The 21,576-nt window shown below is 36.7% G+C and overlaps 1 protein-coding gene across 7 annotated transcripts in view; it reads right to left on the bottom strand.

Annotated features, from left to right (window-relative positions):
* WWOX (WW domain containing oxidoreductase) overlaps positions 1–21,576 on the bottom strand; it is a 531,552-nt gene that overhangs the window by 471,327 nt on the left and 38,649 nt on the right. Inside the window, exon 6 of one of the 7 annotated variants that reach the window (XM_054197839.1) lies at positions 3,228–7,884. The exons of the other annotated variants lie outside the window; for them this stretch is intronic. Within the exon in view, the coding sequence (XP_054053814.1) occupies positions 7,873–7,884 (12 nt within the window). The 3' untranslated portion in view covers positions 3,228–7,872. Of the gene's footprint in view, positions 1–3,227; positions 7,885–21,576 lie in introns of those variants that run through there. 7 annotated transcript variants of the gene reach the window in all.

Genomic DNA, 21,576 nt, shown 5'->3' with positions numbered 1-21,576 from the left:
ATAGCTTAAAAAAAGCCCTCTAAATGGCTTTAGTCATTTACTGTAAATGTCCACTATAGGTCTCATGCTCATCAGATGGAGTACATTTAGCATGTATTTATGGGCTTGCTGTTGCTTTTCAAAACAAAAAGATATAAATCTTAATACTTTCAGTTCTAATGTATGGATACAAGCCATTAATCACTCTGACAAACATATGTAGGCTGTAACCCTGTATATGCTTTAAGAATAGAAAGCAGACGAATACAGTTTACACCTTCAGGTACGTCTTCCTGACCCGCATCATTTGAAATTTGGTAAAGTTACAAGATGTGCTCTTCTTTCTGTAAATAGCATAGATCGAATTAGAGAGTCACCTGCAGGCCATCACCTTTAAGGGATTTTTGGCTTGCTGTGATTTTTCAATGAGCCAAAGCAGACAGTGAACATTCCACCATGAACTATCAAATTCTTCATGCAGGTTGAAGGAGTCTCCATTTTCCTTTTCTATTTAACCTTACAAACAGAAAAGGACATTTAAAAGAACAGCACATAAGTGCCAGTCTTAGAGATCCCAATTCTGTTTCTACTAGAATCACTGCCAAACTCCCATTGATTTCAGCAATCACAAAAGAGCCATTTCATAAACTGCCACCTCATGTTTTACGGGTTTGGCTTTCTTCTCTGACTCTGCTACTAGAAATACTCCTATTCTAAGAAAATGCAACAGACAGGTTTAATTCGACACATTTATACATTATTAGAAGCAAGTCTCCCAAATCCTGCACATTTTCAGACAAGAGCATTACATAAAGGTCTCCTAAAAGAATGACCTCTGCACATCTTGACTTCAAACTTCGGTAGTGGAAGATAATAAAAATATTTGATGCAGTTAATGGATTAGCTTAAAAAAATTTGTAAGCAGTCAAAAGGAATTGTCTAATAAGAAGATAAAATTAAATTGCAACCATTATCTTGCTAACCTAAACAAAACAGGATGCAAAAAAATAACTGGTGGTATTGGCAGGTGTTATTTCTCCCAGGAAAGCTCGCAATACATTATCTCAGTGACAGCATTCACCAGGGAAGCCAATGCTTCCTGTATAGATTTGAGGTTAGGCTAAAAACTTTAAATCCTGTTTACAATTCTGGAAATGGGGTAAACAACAGAAGCCAAAACCAATCTGATTGTGAGAGAAAGGGATGGGCAGATGTCAAACTTTTTTCCTCCTCTTGAAGGCAAGGACAGGAGGGAGAATCAATAGAAAGAAAAATCCATCTTCAAATATCACATTCAAGTTTTCTTTACACATGGAAAAATAGATAGTCTTCACATTCCTACCTTTTTCTGCTCTAATCCTTCTTACACAACCTCTTTACATCTTTCAATGTATTTTTCCTATTCCATGATGGTTTTTTGCTCCCCCATGCTTGACCCCCGCTCTGTACTCTTTCATGTCAACCTCTCCTCCTTCAACAGTTTCCTATCTGTTCTCCTTGTTTAAATACCTCTTTAAGTCCCACTTCTTTCACAGAGCCTCCTGAGCTGATTCCTTTGTAGGCAAAGCCCTGTGCCCCAGCATTCACACAACTTAGACTGCGTATTCGGGTGGGGGCTCTGTCTTCTCAACACCTTGAAAACCAATGTGGCCAAAAGTCTGAAACGTGTGCCTCGTGTTGAGCAGCTCTGTTCAGAGAATTGGGGTTGTTCAGCCTGGAGAAGCGAAGTCTCCAGGGAAACCTTATAGCCCCTCCCAGTACCTAAAGGGGGCCTATAGGAGAGATGGGAAGGGACTTTTCATCAGGGAGTGCAGCAATAGGACGACAGGTAATGGTTTTAAACTGAAGAGGGGACATTTAGATTAGATACTAGAAAGAAAGAGACATTGAGACACTGGCCCAGGTTGCCCACAGAAGCTGTGGCTGCCCCATCCCTGGAGGTGTTCAAGGCCAGGCTGGATGGGGCATTGGGCAACCTGGTCTAATGGAAGGTGTCCCTGCCCAGGACAGAGGGGTTGGAACGAGATGATCTTTACGGTCTCTTCCAACTCAAACCATTCTATGATTAAACATTTCCATAAATTGGTGACTTCCAAAGCTATCGAGTATCCAACCCCAACCAAAGAACTCAGATTCTACTACGGGTTTTGTTGTCAGAGACTTAGGGTATTTAAAAAAAGGGTAGATGGGGCACTTAGGGACATGGTTTAGAAGTGGCTTTTGTCAGGGTAGGTTAAAGGTTGGACTCGATGATCTTAAAGGTCCCTTCCAACCTCAGCGATTCTATGATTCTGTCTCTCTGTTGTTCTTCTCATTTATCATTGTCCACTTCAAAATGCCTGTAGTTTTACACTCTAGCAGTATTCAGTGTATGAGATAGGGAGGACAAGGGAGAAAGCAAGTAAGAAATATTTGTCAGATTAACAGATAAAAAAATACAGGAGATAAACATGAGCTATGTCAGGAAAGACTATCGAGACAGAAGAAACAGCATGGAAAGATGGATCAGATGGAGACAAAAGTCAAGCCAGACAGACATCGATGGAGCGCCTTTTGCACTGTCTCCAAGGACTGGAGCAATCTGCTGCAATACAAGGGTAAGGTTTTGCCTTGAAGGCCAGATTTTAATCTGTAGTGCAACATATATTGTCGGGTATCTTATGTTTTGCTGTTATCTGTAGTATGCCTTAATGGCTCAGGCAAAAGAGATGCTGAATGAAAAGAGGGGAGGAGATACCTCACGAATAAAAAAATAATAAAATACCTAAGACAATAGGAAAGCAAACAGAAAAAAAACTTTTAGAGTACATTGGGTACAAGCATTATGTTTTTTAAACTTGATCTATAGCTACAACTTTGAAACAAATTATGAAATTAAGGTTTCTGAAACCCATTTGCTTGGAGATGATGACACACAAGACACTAAAAACCAATTTGTCTGCATTTCCGTAGAAAATATAAGCAACATCAAGAGCCTTTGTACATATAAAAACAAAACCCATCCTCTCTTAAAAGTCATAAATAGTACCATGTAGAATTCTTACTCATATTGCAACTACCCATATTGCCCTAGTTCATATGGGTAGTAGCGATAAAATATTCTCCCCTGAGTCAAACCTTCACAAAGGTATTCACTTAAAGAATCATCTACGTTAGAACCATTAACCTTGGTGTTCAGCACAGCGGCAATTCCTGATCCAGCCAATGACTTCAGAGATCAAAATGTGATTTCTGAAAAAAACCCCACATGTTCTACAGAGAAATATATTTATATTATAAATATAATATATTTGTAAAGATTTTTGTATTTCACCGATACTGGGGTGGAGGGGGGACTTTTTCCATAAACAGTACCTCAAACATGATGAACTGAGTTACTTTAAAACTTTAGAATCTTTTGCTTTCAAAATGAACAATACAACATTCACTACAATAAGGAACACAAATCAAAGGAAATTTTCATGCCAAACGCTTTGCGTACAAACGGATCTGTGCTCTATTTTTACTGGAACTTTGTAGTGTTTTGTGAAAACACTAATAAAAATGTTCATTATAGCTTAGGAAATGTGTGGAGAGAGTCGTCTTTAACCAAGGCAAGGCTCAGTCTGTGTTTGACAAATATCTGTTTAGACCACACACAGTGGTTAATGTTTGCCAAAGAATGTAGCTTTTTACAGCAACCAGGTCAAAAAGACAGTATATCAACTTTCAATTAAGTTAAAAATAATGCAAAAATGTTTAAGTTAGATCTCCAAGACCTCATCAGCTTTTAATTTAAACGGCTGCTGGGAACAGTATACAAAATCATACTTTATGAAGTTTTGAAATCTAGGGTCATCTTTCATAACAAATAATCCAATAAAACTGAAGTTAACCTCTGAATGAATAATTTCAACTACAATAAAGCAAAAAGTAGTTTAGAGACAGAAGGTAAACATACTGAAACTTTGAATACCTTTGAAACTTAACCAGCAGATTTTCAGAAGAACTGGGTCTCATCCATCTACCGCCTAACCCGCCGCAAGAAGCTATCAAATGTTCATCACTCAAGTTGGAGCAATTATTGGGCCCCCGCTCTAACTACAGAAGACACTAATGTCTTCCATAACAAAAAGAAGCCAACTCACATCAGTACTCACAGGATGAGAAGGTTTTGGGGGGTTGTATTTATTCTTTTTTAAAAACACTTTCTTCTCCACAGCCCCATACTTGTTATAGCTCTCTACATCCATTATTACATTATACGGATACATATTTTCTGCTAAACGCTAATATTAAAGCGCTTAGTATATTTTAATGAACATTTGACAGGTTTCTGACAAGACAGGAGGAATATTTCCTGGCCCACACAATCCCACGATCGTCTCACAAGGAAAGAACCACAAAAGAAAACAAAAATGAAATTTGTTTTAAACAAGTGTTCTCTTTTAACGTTTTTCTTTTGAATATGATTAAAACTTAAATTAAAATTTTGGATCAGAAACAAATTCAAAACATTCTGTGATTCTCCAAAAGAAAACCAATTCTCTAGATGCCACATTTGCAGGTTAAATTCACAGGGGTAGAAGAAAATTTGGTTGTTAATGTTAAATGTTGAAGTGGCAGTAAGAGAAGCACTAGCTGAACCTTACAGCGTCACCCATCTTGCTACTAACACATCTTCTCTACCACAACACAGGCTGCCATGATGGCCCTCGAATTTTCAAATCCTGCCTGCACAAGCTATGAGAGAAATCCTGAGGCAAAAATAAATATATCATATATAATTAAAGACTATACCCATGTATTCACAGAAGCAGAGTTCTCACTCTCCAATGCCTAAGGAAGAATACAAAAACGTGACACTGCCTTGGGATACTCTCCTTCTCTCTAATAAGTTTTAAGCTCAGGACATCCAGAGTCAGAGACAGTACTTTGGTGTGTAACAATTTTTTAAATATTTCCTGTCATTAATCTAATTGCTCTTGAATCCATGTAAACTTCAGCAGTCATGAACTCTAGAAAGTTTCAGCTTTGCTATTTCCTTCTGCAGAAGTGTTCAAATACAACTTTGAATGATAAGATTAATTTGAACTGGTTTTATATGTGAAAGAAAAAGCACTCTGATAAAATAATCCAGAACGACAACATGAAAAAAAGGCACGAGAAGATCAGAGTTGCATCATGAAAATGATCGCATTTATTCAGTTAAAATACAGAAGCCTAAGTCTTCAGAGAGTGAAATTCTATCAACTTAAACAGAAAATTCAATAAAAATGTTCCATAAATCTGAGCAGAAGCTTTAGGATTTGACTCATTACTACTACTCGTTCTCCATTTTCAAATCTTTGTCAAGTATTCTTATACTAACAAACAGATCCCCACCACAAATTATGTTATTTGCAGATTGAAAAATTTAAGTGCAGCTGCACAAGACAGTATACTTTTTTAAACAGAGGAGCAAAACAAAACACATCTCATGAGTAACTCTTAATCTGCCAGCAAATCAATTATAGAGAGCTTCTGTAAAAAGCATCTGAAAATCTGCTTCCAGTCAACACAACTTAGCCATCTGGTTCCTACAGATATCTGCCAGGAATGGGTTGCAAAACCAAATTAACGGTGATTACACTAAAATATTCAAAATTTAATTTAAGGTTGCCAATCACTTTTATAGTCCTTCACATGCATGCTGAAAGAATCCTCCACTCACCTCTTTGAAGTTAATGACATGTTTAAACTCTCCTAGAAAAATGGCTACAAACACATTTAGCAGATTTGTTTTAAATTAGTTTTGTCAACGTCACCGCAAAGTGGTAGGAAGGACACACCAACTATGTGGTCTTCACACGTTCTTCAGTTAAAACATAAAGGGAAATTTCCTTCAGCAATTATTTCAGAAGTAATTTAACTTACTTTAAAAAAGAGTGATATCTCTACTTTAACTGTTTTATTAACGCTGAATGAATACAAATTTGGACAGCATCAGAAGTGTCAGTTTACCTACTGATAGCTATTTATTATGCTTCTGTTCACCAACTGTTCCATCACACTTGTTACCAGTAGCCCAAGTCTATTCTAGATGCTGTATGTGCAACCAACTATTATAATACTCCGTCTCTCTTTTTCCTTTCTTTTTTTTTTTTTTGTATCACAAACAGGCAGTTTGTAAAAATTCACACTGTTTAATGACCACCAATACAAAGTTAATCTCGCAAGGCGTCACTCATCATCTGGTCCTTTTTCAGCAAGCACAATGAAGGATGCTGATAACCACACGAGAGATACTAACCTTAGACAGATGTGCAAATAATCCTTTCACATGGGGATAGTGCTGTAATTTTATCCATCTATATTTTTAAACCAGGGAAAAGTGCTCAGAAAAATCCCAGAAACAGTTTGATATTTCTTATTGGAAGACTTACAGCGAATTACAACACAAGGTGTAAATACTTCTCTTTTTAAAATTATCAGTTAGAAAATCTCTCATTCCGTGCTTAAAAAAAAAGGCTAATAAAAATTAAGGGAAGTAACGAGAAGCACCTAGACTACTCAGCAGCCGAAGTCTCATCATCCCAATAATGTCAAATTCCTTTCATTTCTGTTGCAATCTTGTAATACAAGTATATAATTTTATATGTAGCTTGAAATACAGGAATCTCAGGCATTACTTCCGCTATCAGAAGGAGATTTTAAGGCACTTTAGAGCCCACATTTTTATTAAATTTAGTAGTACTTAAAAAAAAAAATAAGTTTTTTCCTCATGGCTTTAGATTTAAAAAATGTTTAAAAGAATTTAAATAAATTACTTGGGCCCCATTTAAAGATGTAGTAAACCCTAAATGTTATCTTTAATTTTAGAGGAAAAAACACATGTGAAATATCCTAGCATGTTAGCAAGTTATATAATTGCAAAATTGTATTAACATTTCTGAATTTTCGGTTCTGATCAAAGTGAGCACTCCTGTAACGCAATCGATAACTCCATACCCAAAACAGTGTAACATAAAGCATGGAAAGTTATGATGCTCTAATCACAGTTCAGAATGGACGTTCATTTACTTTTGAGACACTGGCTTCCAAAAAATAAAAAGATTACATGGATAAATCCAAGCAGAATCCAGGATGAGTACAGAAGCAAGCTTTTGTCTGTCTCCTTTTTAAATCTTTCCCACAGGATGTCACTATTGCTCCATGTCAGCAGGGAGCGTGACCGACGGACGGTGGGTAGTTCTATACTCTACCCTCCACAAGGCAACATGACAGAGATATTTAGGTATCTTCTATTTTTGTAAATAAGATTACGGCAAAGACATATCTCACTCAGTTGCCATGTTTCAAGTCCAAATATTTAGTGACCTATACATGAGTTAAAGCCTGTTACAGTCCTTCCAGCTTGGAAAACTAGAAAACTAATAAACCTGGAAATAGTGACGTTAACATCAACACATTGTGCATATTTCAGTAGCACATGGTCCAACTGAAGACGTTAGAGAATTCTCTTCCTTAAATCCCTATATTTTCACCCTTTAGGGCTATATAATTTATTTTCCAGATATTCATGCCATTGGATAGACTTTTTTCTAACAAAATAGTGACATCTCGTGGTGACACTCAGAAATCCTAGCTCAAGCACATTGCATTTCTTGTGCGTGAAATGGAAAACAAACCTACCACTCTTCAAAAGTCACAGTCCAAACCCTGCCAGCTTCTGGTGCTGTAGTCACACACCACCTCCGTAAGCGATGGCATTCGACAGAGATCCCGTATTATCCAGACACTCCAGTCACCCCTTTAGAGATGAGAGGTCTCCACGTGTCCCTGCCGTTAGCCAACCTCCCCACCACTACTTTTGTTTGGCAGTCAAACATGCAAGTTGTAGGTTTGGAAGTAACTTCTCAGAATCACACATTTCTAGCAAAAATCCTTGCAAGAAAAAAAAAAAAAGAAAGATCAATGAGAAGAAAGATTTTCCAAAATACAGTGAGCGAAATTAGCCTTAGCTTACTAAGACACGGAAGTCAACTCACTTAGCCAAAAATAGATTTTAATCAACATACCTCTAATTATACTTTCATGCTTTCATTATACTTTTTATGCTAACTTTGTGTGGTTTTCAGTGTTTCTGTTTAGTCAGTATCTTATACAGATGGATACTGTTTATCAAAGGTTTTCTTGGAATTTGTTCATGCTTTGTTATTGCAAACATATTTGCCTCAGTAAGGTAAAAGCAAGAATGTTCATATCGTTGACAGCTCAAAAGAGTTAAAGTAGGGTTGTTTTGTCTGTTTGGGGTTTTTTAGCATTTTATAGTAAATACTTTCCTGTTATGAAAAAGACATGAATGTTTTGTACAGTTCTTTCACCTGTTAATGCTGCTTAATGGATATTGACACTTAATGAACAATGTATTTGTAAAGTGCTGTACCTAAAACAAGGCGTCATCAGCAGAAATCAGAAAAGAAAATTTCCCATTCTGCCATTACCATATATGCAATGGAACAATAATGAAGACCAGGTGCACACATGTGTGAGTTATTTTATACAAGAACAGCAAAACTGTCACTGTGGTCAGCAGTCTGTGAAGAATATAAACTAGAAAAATTACAATGTTGCAAAGGAAAACCCCCTAAAGTAATTACTGAAGTTTATTTAGCAGAATATGCACCTTTGCTACTCTTAAGGTATTAGTGTTACAGTTTGCGTTACCCAATATTTCAAACAACCTGCCATCTTCAGCCTCGCAGTTTATGCCAATTATGCTAGCTTTTATCGTGCTCGAGATTGAAGTTAAAGCCAACAGGAAAATACCCCATGTCAACAACCCACCCGTCCCAGATATAATTCCTCAGTTATTCTGCTCTACGTCTTCCAAAACAGCCGCTCAAAGTGATGCGCGGTGGGTCCCGTGCTCTAAGATACAGAAATCAATTGCCGTTCACAAAATGATGGATGTAATAATGCATCTGCAACTTTTCTGGGAAAACTCCGAATCTTGCAATATTTAATGATTTTTCACGGTTGCAAGGCAGAGGTTAAAACTGAGATGAATCAAAATCCATAAGGCAAACGATTACACCTTTCTTTTAAAAAGCCTCAAGATATTAAAGACCAGCTGATCATTTTTTTGGCACTTGACTCTTGGCACAGACAGCTCTTTTGCCTGAACTCTACAAGGAGCTGTGTAACAACCAAGACCAGGCTGTTGTTACAGCACAAGATATTCTGAGATTTGGCCAGGAGCTCTACCAACAACAAAATTTCATCCCTTTCTTTTTCGCTGGAATAATCATCTTTCTCCGAGAGTAAATAACCTTTATTGTTTCTTTAACTGCTCTCTGTATACGTTCCTGAAACTGCTGTTAGGCTGTAATGCCAGCAGACCACTGTAAAACCGCTACTGGAAATAAGCTTTCTGAACTCAGGGCACACTTCAAGTGACTGAAGGGATTAGCTTGTTGCCCTACAGTTTTCCGCATGTTTTCAGACACCTTGCTATGCTTTAATCATCGCTAACTATCAAAAATTCATATTCGGTCTGAAAAGCCTAAAACCACCCTCAACGGGAGTTTTTAAAGAGCCTCGGGAATTTTCAAGGCCAGCTCTCTTTGAGGTGCCTGAGGAATCAATCAGTCTCCTTAGCAATAAAGGAAAAATAAAAACATAGATGTAAACTTATGATGTCAGCGTCTGAAATCAAAGGAAAACATGACAAAACCAGCTGTAAAAATAGTTGCAAGAAGAGGAGTGGTTATGCAGGAGTTAAAAAAACCTACACAAATTATAAAGCATATATTATAGCTTCTCATTTCAGGCGTGATACCACAAATCTTAATCATGCAAAGAACTGCTTTGTTTCCTCATCAAAAGATAGGGAACTAGAGGGAAGTTTTAGCTCATTTAACTCATTGTTAATGACAGTGCAAGAATTCTTTCATCAAAATAATTTAAAGTAATGTATTCATTCCTTTATATCTAATTAAAAATACCCTGGAGGGCAAATCCAGATAAACCCGCAGTCACCTTGGTACAGATGGGTTAGGTTAGGTCTCAATGCAAACCCCACGGGCTGCTGAACGCAGGGTGAGAGATGGGATGGAGAAAGGCTGTGCACGAGAACCTGCACCAACGCACCGCAGAAAACAGCTCTGCCAAGGCTGTTCTTCAGAGGTCTGTGCAACTTGGCGGTAAGAGTAAAGGTGGAAATCACCATTATTCAAATTTCTTGACCATTTCTCTATAAGTGGGCATGGAAAGAGAATGAAAGAAAAACTTCAAGTGATTGCAGTGCTGTTCACCACTGGAAGAAAAAAGAAATCCCTTCCAACTCCATAGAGGACTTCGCGAGCCCGATCCAGTGAGTGAATAACTGAACTGGTCGTGATTTGAATCAGCCTCCAAAGACATGGCTGAACTATTTGAAATGTAGGGCTGATTCCCCAGGTTTTTATATACCAGAACGGTCCTTTAACAAACTAGCAACATGAAGAGAACAGGTTATGCTTAAGCAAGGCAGGAATTGCAGAGAATAAAAGTCAATTAAATACTAAATTGTTTAATTTCACAAACAAATTAAATACAAAGGAACATTAAATATTTACTTGCTTTTTGAAAAAAAGTAGTGATCCTGAAAAATCATTCTCCAGAAGGCAAAGATTTCACTACATTCTTACAAACAAAACTTTAGCTTTTTGGCAACAAATTTTTTAGGACTTACAGACACTAGGTTTATACAACTAAACAGATGAAGTAGCTAGTTTAAAATACAACTACGCACTCTGACATGTTTGCATGTATGTAATTTCCAGGCAGCTTGTGGGTGCCTGTCAGGAAGTCTCTAGATTCACGTTTATATTGGCCAATGACTTGACCATGTTGGCAAGACAACCACCTTCCTGGTGGCTCTGAGCTGTTAATGAAGTTTAGATCTACTGTGAAATACTCTAATAAGTAGGTTATGCAAACTAAACTAGAGGAAGGATTGGAAAGCAGGACTGAAATCACCTTCATCACCATCAGATATGCTTCGAAATGCAGATCACAAAAAAAGTTTTGTGTTCAAGAATTGAAAGCATCAAATAAAATGTTTGGTTACTACAGCTTCTGGAAAGGACAATTTTGGATATCTTAAATTACTAATTTATTTTCCTCCGGTTTACATTCTATTGTACTGTTCCAAACATTTGACATTTTAATAAAATTGCTATTCAGTTTTTTACCTCCAGCACCTCTAGAGCTTTATTATCTTTAATCAAGGCAGCTGAAACGTTCCCAAGGACTGCAACGCTCACCTCACTGCTTTCTCCTTCAAGAAAGATTATGTATTGTGCTTATTAACCGTCCTGCATATTGTCCACCATTTTATGGATTAAATCCACAGTCTTCTGAAACCCTGACTGTTCTAGCGTAAATCAGGCACAATCTCATAAGTACAACACACTATGATGCATGACTGATATAAAACACAGCTTACTACATTTCAAAGGCTTTTATTTCTTTTTATTTCCAACTGATATCAACCAATCACTGCACCTACCCGTGGGTATCATTTTCTGCTTTTGGGAGTAGCAACACAGAAATAAATAACAGATTTCTAGAATTTGTATTACAAAACTGACCACAGGCCATTTCTTCTTACATATGACCATTTTTTCTGCACATAGATCTAGAAGGAAGCCCCAGAAGCTGTTCTATGTATTATAAAGTATTGCTTTAAATATATCATTCTTCAGACTGTAGACTTTTTAAAAGGTAAATGAAATGGTAAAGGAAAAGTTATGTACTTGTGTACTAGAAAAATACCAAGAGAAAGCTAGAATAAAATAAGGCTTATTAAAAAAATACAATTTTCAACAATTTACTTGATTTTGAAGCTTACAAACCAATTCTTGTTTTTCTGATTATATTCTAAACAGAAACTTTGCCAGTATCAAATAAGTGTTTTGACCTTCTTATCTGTCCTTTCCACGTTACCAGGCACATTTGCCACCTCCTCCATCTTCCTCCTCTCCTTTCAGCTCCGGACACTGTCACTTGCCTGCGCTCCTAACTGTGGATGCCTCATTCCCCTCCCATTTGGGGTGACACAGCCCCAGTACTGACCTTGCATGGCACTGTCTCGGTAGCTCAGAGGCCGAGAGATGAAGTAACTGGGGAGAGGAGGATATAAGAAAGTAGCCTTGAGTAAAGGAGGCGTGTTGCTTTCCCACATGGTAAGTGGGTCTGTTAACTTAAAGTTTACTATCAGTTACCTAAATTATAACCAGAAATCCAAACGTCAACTTACAGCCACAGCTCCAGATATAACCACGGAATAACAATCAAAAATATTGTAATTTTATCCTTCATTACTTCTCTCTATAAAATGTTCTGTCAATCACAGACACGTACTGTTTCAGTGCATTATTAAATTTGAAGTGACTTGTTTCACAAAGATGTTTCTCAGGAACCCAAATACAGGTTTTTGGTTTTTTGCTGGCTCAAGGTAGCACATAACAGACATCCTATTTCAATAAAACTCAAAAGATGAACCAATTTTCAAGATATAAAGAACCTTAAGCAGATTTAAAATGCTTAAACAAAGGTATTTTGAGAGGAGAGGTTACCCAAGGTTTGTCTACTCTTAATTCAGTATTAATTTAACACTAAATTCACCAGATAAGTACAAACCAGGATTCAATACAGTGCCTTATCCACCAGATGACTTCTGCATTGTTCAGATAAAAAACAAGCCTATGCTGCTGACCAGGATCACTATCAGGAATATTACTTTTTGCAGTATTACAGTTCCATTGCTTTTGCATCAATGAAACTCACCCTCTTAAAACATAAACAAACTGCTCGTTCGCAAAGTGAGATTCACCGAGTTAAAAAATTAAGTTGTACACATCAGAAATGTAATCATGGGAGACAAGCTCTGAGAGTTTTTCAATCACTGTGGGGCTGCATCAATTTAAAGTCATGTTACATTAAAGAGAAAAACGTCTGGGAAAGTCTCCCAGTTGTCACTTTAGATTAGATTTGTTGTTGTTATCAGACTGTGCATTTTGTAGGCTTTTTTACATTTTAAAGATATTGCCTCATGCAGCTACACAGTGCATAAAGAAACATGTAACATAAGATTTTTAAATCAGATTGCCTAGAGATTAGGAGTTTGCAAAAATTAACTGGTAGTCTAAAAAAAAAAAAAAAAAACAAAAACCAAAGCACGCATGCACACCTTCTTGAAGCCTACTAACATTTAAACTTTAACTACCATAGAGTCACAGGGAAGCCACCCAACTTAACTTTCTTTTTTTTTTTTTTTTTTTTTTTTTTTTTAAAAAAGTCCCACTTCGAAGTGAAGCCATTAATGTTGGCAGAAAGGTCAACAGAAAGTTTCAGTTCTTCCAATACTAAAATAACACAGTACAGAAACCTGATGCTGCTGGTCATCTGAATTGCATGGTTTTCTTTCATCTACTTTAATGGATTTACTCTCGTAACCTGCATTATTTTCTGTTACAAGGGGTCTCAGAATTAGACCATCGTATCAGCCAACTGCAAACTAAGCAGAAGATACCAGATTTACCTGCATAAAAACAGAATTGAAGAATTTTAGTTCATTTCTGCGTGATTTCAAGCTGACCTCTGATTTATTCCATTTCCCAGAGCTTCAGACAATTCTCTTAATTACTGTGATTGTCAAGCTGTCACGTAAAGGATTCTTGAATGTTGCCGCATGTATTCGCATTGTCAAATACTATCTCACGCAGGCAAATGCAGCAAAACCACCGAATATGTTGCCAGACATTACTATTTCAAGCAAATATCCAAAATAAGATTCATACAGCATGATATGCATAAAAACAGATATTAAAATAATAACTTCTAATACAAAGTAGGGTTTTTTCTCATACAGCTTTTAAGTCTTCTATTTCAGTAACTGTAATCTTTCTGAAAAATGACGCTAGTAGCGTGCAAGTCCAAGTTTAAGTATTTCCAAGATGCTCTTTAAATCAACCACACACTGTTGATCTAGATCCTAGCCTTTTGAAATCTGGAAGACAAAATACATCCTCAGAATGTGCACAATATGCCGTATCTCCCTTCTTGCCGTTTTCCACATGGTAGGAAACTTTCAAAGACTTTATTAAGGGGAAACAAAATCCTGAGAAATACAACAGTAAGTTGACAGCATATAAACAACATCCATATTGACTTCAGCAATATCAGCCTACCAGGGTGAGCAGCCAAGGGATGAAATATTTAAATAGCTTTCACCTTCCTAAACAGCTGTCATGTCTGCAGAAAGTTTGGCCACAGGACCCCAGATTAACAAAGCAAAGTCAGGTATTAACTCATAGTGCATTCTGCTTTTCTATTTTGTTTTTTGGAGTCACAAGACATTTATAATTCTGGTGAGTCTTTCAGTATCATGGGGAAATTAAGTTATTTGAAGCCACCCATGTTTTCATACTAGTAAAGACTGTCTTCCCACTACTAAACATTTTTGTCAAGTCCCTGCTGTAATCAGAACTGCTGTTACTGTGAGAGCTTGTTACATAGCCTGCCTCCAAGTAAAACGAAACTCTTTTCTACTATGTATTAGTTGAGCGCTGGCATGAAAAAGCCACTCCTGGTCGTCTTAGTTGCCATAGATGGGCCAAACTAAACCAGACCTCTAAGATCTTTCCACTCCAAGAGAAGACAACGCACCAGCAACGTCTGGCATTTTCAAGTTTACTATTTACATGAGACCTACCACACCTATGGAAACGTCCAGAGATTGAATCTAAAAATACTTAAGAAGTTTCAGACTCACTATGGTTTTTCTGAAGGTGGACTTTAAGCCTTGTGAGGACCACCAAAAGTAAGAAGACTCTTATCCCGAAGCGTGACAGCTGTAACAAGCTATGTCTTAGAATAGTACATCTTTAATCCAACACCATAGCCCTAAATCTGTTCTGGTTCTACAAATGCCTCTAGTTATTTCATTTTTATCAGTGAAGAAAATGAAATAAAAAGTATTTCATACTTAACACCAAACAGACCATGTTATCCCAGAAGACGTGCTTAAATAATTTAGCTGTTAAAAGAATCTTTAACTATAAATGTACTAAATTCCAGCACAAAAGATTAACTACAAAAGAAATTAACACTGCCTTAGGAAAGAGAGATAACATTTTTCTAAAGTATTTCTAAAGCTTTTTGATATGCTATTTTTTAGAATTATATCTGGAGAGAACTAATATTTTTAAATGAGACTTTCAGAGCTGCTCAAATTGCAAAGTAACATTTGTGCAAGTTCAAGAATTCTGGGGAACTTGTTTTGCTCCCATTTTAAAAAAAAAAAAATCAGTACACAATCTTCACCCATTTAAAGAACAAATACCTAGCAATAAGACTTTATCAATAAAAAGACAGTTAAATAATATTCACTTAAAAAAAATGTTGCTCCTCGTTCTATCAACAACTTTGTCACAACATATCAAAGGAAAATAACATTTTCTCCCCTCGACAACTTAAAAGTTTCCAGGGCTTTATCGCCACCCGAAGCGGTCTGTTTGCATTCTCCAATACAAACTGACAATCTAGTGATACAGTACATTAAAAATTCTCTGTAGTATTGACTGCCTGAAGCTGATGCTCCCTCGCTAAATGCAGTGCAGTTCAATTAACAGCTCTTCAATATACAATTTAATTTTTCTTTCATCTTGATCCACAGCCGAGCTTGAAATGAGGAATGCTGGAATAGATGTACTTTAAATATTGAAGCAAGTCTTTATAAATAAATCTATCAAACTGGTAACGATTTCTGTCATAACATTACCAAACAGATGAACCTGAATGTCTGGGACTTTCAGGTTTGTGCGTGTTTTTTTTCAGCCTTACAGGGCTGCGAATTGCTGGTGCAGACGAGGGCTCCAAAAACTCCCCCCAGGAGTGGAAGAGCTTTTGCCTCCCTGCACCATTCTTAAGGAGTAGAGGAACACTCTTCTGCTGCCACTTTATAAAGTAAAGCCTTTTGACTGTAAAAATCCAACCTATCACTAACGTCACCAGAACTGACTCCAGAGTTTTTAGTATTTCTCTCATTTAAAAAGGCAACCAGAGAAGTGCATGACACCAGTTTCCATTACCAAATCTGCACTCAACTGGGAGGCAACCAATTCCAGATTGAAGAGTAAATATTTAATGCATAAATACTACCCTGGATACCGTTTTTTCCCCCTACAGTATGAATGTACATAGTACACTTCAAATTTTCTCTAGGTAGTCATGCCATTTCACAGGAAAATGTAAGGTTAATTTAACCAGGACCGAATGAAATATTGCATTTCAAAGTTCCTCTAAGTGGGACACTGCTGAAGGAAGCTATTAATATCTCTTACAGTGTGCATGCTCAAGGAAACATTGTGAATCAGCTCATTTCTCATAGGTATACTACCCAGCTTTCAAAATGGTAGGATTTACTACTGTTCATCAGAAAGGAAAACACTCTACTCTAAGCTAGAGGCATTTTCTACTCTTTAAACATATTCACAAAAACAAACTTGACAACACTTACTGCCATAGGTAGCAGAGAAGCACTACTGACAATGAGGGCTACCAACCAGCGCCAGATGAGTCACAAAGCCAGAGAGGCTTCAGCCAGTGAACATAAGCAGTGTTAGAAGAACACTAATCAGTTTCAGATGAATCCAGTCAAATTGCCTTTTCTCAAGTCATACAGTAATGCATAGTGAAATATATAGGTTTACCTCATTTGTGTCACCGTTTATAATGGTATTAGTTGAGTTGCTGAAGTTTTACTCTTGTTATATTTTTTCCTTCTTCATGTATTTTTAATCATCTTATCTACGTTATCACTTCGAATGCTGAAAAAATGTTTATACTATTAACCGGTCTCATTATTGTCACTATTTCCTTTTTACCTTTATTTCTAGTCCTATATTTTTTAAAAAAGTAACTCAATACTGTATTTTAAATTGTCAGAGTAAAACATTCAGCGTTTACAGTAATTAACTCATCATTACTTCGAATAACTACACTAATTGGTATGCTCTACAAACCTGCAACACTGCAGAATTAAAACTAAATATAACAAAGATATAATTTACAACTAATCTATACTTACAATTAAAGTTAGTTTCAAGATTTATTTCATTCTATTATTTTTTATTAGCTACAGCAGACAGTAAATGGGGTGTACCACGTTCTGCTTTGCAAACACCTAGATTATAAAACATAATTACACAAATTAATTAGAAATGAGTACATACATTCTTGTCTTTGTTTGTAACCATAACATGTTAAACATGACTACATTAATGAGCAGTTCCTAAAAATTATAAGATCGTATAACCAAGTAAAATTGTGAAGCTCCCTGACTACACGAGGCATAAACGTCACCCTGGGACAGACGGGTCACCACCACTTAAATTCTCCTAACGTTCTATTCTGAGGTTGCAGGCTGCATACAGGTTGTTCTTCTACACAGCAGATTAGTAATTCTGTGAGAAGTCATAACACTTAACGTACCACGGCAGAACACAAGTCCACACTGAAATTTTCCCTGAGTTGGGTCCTGTACTTTCTTTCCCACCTATTCTCAAGGGTTCTCTCATGTAAAGTCCCTCCAGTTTTGCCCACTGACTGGATACTTACCCTTTCACAAAGCTCAGTGCTCACAGGAACCTAATTATTCAAAGGATCTTTAAGCTTTCTAAAATTTTGCTTTAAACACTCTATGGGACCAAAAGTTATTAGGCAAGGAAGGGCAGATACACTGCCTGAGCATGGCTTGGTTCCCTGGGAAATCAGACTACAGATGGCTCTCCAGAAAGCAAGGAAACAAAGTCATTTGTATGTTTTCTTTTAAAACAAACACACAAAACCGTGTTTATTTGCCAAGACTAGATCTGTAGCTGCTGCACTTTCCTAGCAGTGTCTATTATTGCAATTATACTGCGATATGTATATATATACACTCCAAGTATGCACAAAGCTGCCATCAGCAAGACGCATTTATTTCAGTTCCACCTTGGTAAAATAAGGGATATTAACCATAAGCTTTTTTTAGCAATTTAATTGCATCTCCATAAAGAGCATCTACCAATGCAACTCAGATCAGACACACCTCACCAGTCTAGCATGGTAAGGTCTTACACTACCAATCTGTAGCGTTAAGACTCAGCTAAGATATCCTTTGAAGGTGCCGAACATGGGGCGTTTAAGACCTTTAAGTACAAACAGCTCTTTGTCATCACAACCAACAAATATTCAAGGCCTAAAAGACCTAAAGATATTTCAGTTAAAACCAAACTACAGTCAGGTCATAATATGTCCCTTATAAAAATTAGGGAATACCAAAAGACACAAACTACCCTACAAATTACATAGCTGGTATATGTATATTAGTAAGGATTTAGAGGACCTAAAAGAGGCATCTACAAAGTACAAGTTAATGCTGTATCTCAGCGACCCCAAATGAAATACGGGAAAGGACAAGTTCAGGATACTACTGCTTATTTTAATATACTGAGTAATAAAGCTGTTTCTGCAAAATAAATGTACTGAGTATCTTTACTGGGACCAAATCAGTAGTGATTTAATGCAAAAATTGGAACATTTAGATTGTGTTTTCAATGTAATTTTTCATTGTGAACATCCCCCCATCAATAGAGTACTATTAAAGGAACAAGAGTGGCCGTTTAGCAAACACAAAGTATCCAGTTCACTATGGTTCAGAGTTCTCACATGGCAAGTCACAAGTAAAAAATCAAAATGAATTTTTAACAGGACAAATTGCATTCAGAAGTAATGCAGGCTTTCCCCTCTAGCACAACTAGGAAAGCACATACGTGAAGTGCTTCCTTCCAAGACATAAACCAGAAAGGATCAAAATAAAGATTTTTAAATTACCTTGCTTCATAATGAAAGGGTAGTTATATCTTGTGTGTACTCCCTCAACACAGCTCTAATAAATCTCAGTAACACAGTTCCAGAATTTGGAAAAACAAAAAAAAAAAAAAAGGAGAAAGAAAAAAGCACAAGAGAGTACAATCACCTTTACATGTTTGACATTAAATAACCTGAATTATGGCAGATATTGGCAGATATCTCAACATTTGCAAATTAACTGTAGACAAATGGCTGCAGACATCTAGCTAACGTTCTACCTCTTAAAAACAGTCTTCATGCACATGGGTATTTCGAGTCTGATCCAAAAACTCTTCAAAGCAACAGAAAATTAGTATTTTCATTGAGTTTTGGAAACAGACCTTTTAGTAAGATAGCATCCTTTTGAATAGCAGCACATAGCTATACTTTACATTTACAGCCTCTTATTAAATTAAGCATCATATTTGTTATCAGCACAATGGTCTCATGTCTATTTACCCCAATGCCTTAACCAACTGAGTTAGGTAACCAGACAATAAATCATCTTATTCATACAAAAATCAGTATGTCTGGGACAGACCAAAGGTTTTGACTATTAGCTTGTGAAATTACCTAAAGAATCGTGACCTTTTGCACTACACTTGGACCACTTTCTCCTTGGACACATGATAAACAATAGTTCTCATCACGCATCGCTAAAATGACGATTTTCAAAGAGAGCAGCGTAGTTTCTCACAGCTAGCACTAAATATCACAAAGTGAGACAAAAGATAAATTAGCAGGCTACTAAAGAGAAGTCCAGGGAATCAAGCTAAGTCCTGTACTCTTCTGTCCCCAACTCACCCCCTCCAAAGATAATGATCAGGATAAAGGGGAACTGAAGGATGAGAAGAAATTAGAGAGGACAGTAAATTAAGCAAAAAAACATGATGCTTTAGCTTCATAATGAAAAAAAAAAAAAAGGTTTAGAAATATCATTGACAGGCAAACAAATTAGTAGTACCTTGTGAGCACCCTACTTAGCAAGTTTGCTTTCTATACATCTTCGCTATTCCTGTTGAACTCCATCTGTGGTTGTTTTATGTCATTTACGCTGCTCTGTAGTCATATAAGCCATATAATTACCTTCAGTTTTATAAGCTATTGCGTATCACGAACCAAGTCAGTGCTTCTTTTGATGCCCTCACATTAGTCCCTTGTCACTGTAAAGAACTATTAGTGATCCAGCAATGAGCATCTTTTTCTTTTTCTTTTTTTTTTTTTAATGCATAACAATTATGCACGGTGGAGTTGCTATTTTCCTACTCTACTATATGCAGTGTTACAGTAGAACTGATACAGACCTTACCATTTTTGTCTTTATCAGCAAGTATTCTTTAAGCATTATCGCACTGACACAGCACTGCAGATACATGCAGTACAGTTTCAGAAGTAGGAAGAAAATAATCTCTCTGCATTTTCTTCCCCATACTAAGCTCAACACAAAAAAAAAAAATCAAAAGACTCATTTAACATATTGGCAGACCAGGTGCAAGCCTAAGAAAACAAATACAACTTAAAGAACCAGTTCTTCTCATTGCAGCCTGTTCTCATTGCAGCCTGTGTGACCCATCAAACTAAACCCTTTGGGATCTGAAAACATTTATAACTCCAAAAGCATGAACGCTGAGATATCTCTTTGCTTTAGTTTAAATTTCTGAGCAATTTTTAGAGTAAAGGCCCATTTCACAACCATAAGTGAGACAGAAAACCAAGAAAAGAACACAACAAATACTAGTCTAGCAAGTGTGCACTTCACTTGACAAAGGCGACTACATTGTACTATGAAGCATTCAGTTTCTTCCAAGTCTTGAAAGCCCTACGCCATTCAATTATTGCCAACTAACACACCGTTTACAGCTAATACTAACAGATACTCCATCCCGTTCACTTCTGATAATGAAATAAACTAATAAAGTTGGGTTTTTACCATGAAAGGTCAATTACCTGGTAATCTATGAGATCTTGAACATAAGCATTAGGCTTTTTGTTTACTTTTAATAAAATTAAAGCAAAGAACCAATTTGGGGACAAAAATGACCCACCGGATTTCACCACGACTTTCATGAAAAATTATCACAGCACATATTAAATCGTTAGCAAGACACAACGCTGCCTGTTAGGTTTTAAAATGCAGAGAATGAAACTCATTGCAGAAGCAAAAGAGGACCAATAATATAATTACAAGCCGGTGCCTGTGCCGTCTGAGTTAATGCCGTTATTTGACATTGCAAGGCTATGCCTTCTCCCCCGAGCCCCGCTGCAGACAAGGTTCACTCTAATTGGTTCCAAAGCACAACCCACCGACAACAGCCTTCCTCTGGCCCAGGAATGGTAATTTCCACACCACTGTAAATAGTGTTTGCAAACAATACAAACACGGTAATAAGAGGCTAGGTGGGTAATTAATGTGGTTACAAAGCAGCTTATTTGCATTTTTATTTAAAACTGCCTTCTTTAAAAAGCAGCTCAGATTTCTTTTTGCAAAAGGAGCCTTGGTTAAGGAATAGAGCAGTAATTACTCTCTTTAGGGGTTCTTTTATACATCCTTTAGGGAATTAGAATGAAAAGATAAGCAGAATTATAGAGAGAATCATGTAAAATAGGAAATGCACTATAAACACTTAGTACTGTATTTACCATAAGCTAAGCTTGTCTTCTTCATTAATGGAATACATTACAAGCTTATGTTAC

This window comes from Rissa tridactyla, chromosome 4 (assembly GCF_028500815.1).
Source record: "Rissa tridactyla isolate bRisTri1 chromosome 4, bRisTri1.patW.cur.20221130, whole genome shotgun sequence".
NCBI lineage: Eukaryota > Metazoa > Chordata > Aves > Charadriiformes > Laridae > Rissa > Rissa tridactyla.
The sequence above is the reverse complement of the archived record's forward strand: the minus strand, read 5'-3'. Positions and strand labels throughout refer to the sequence as shown.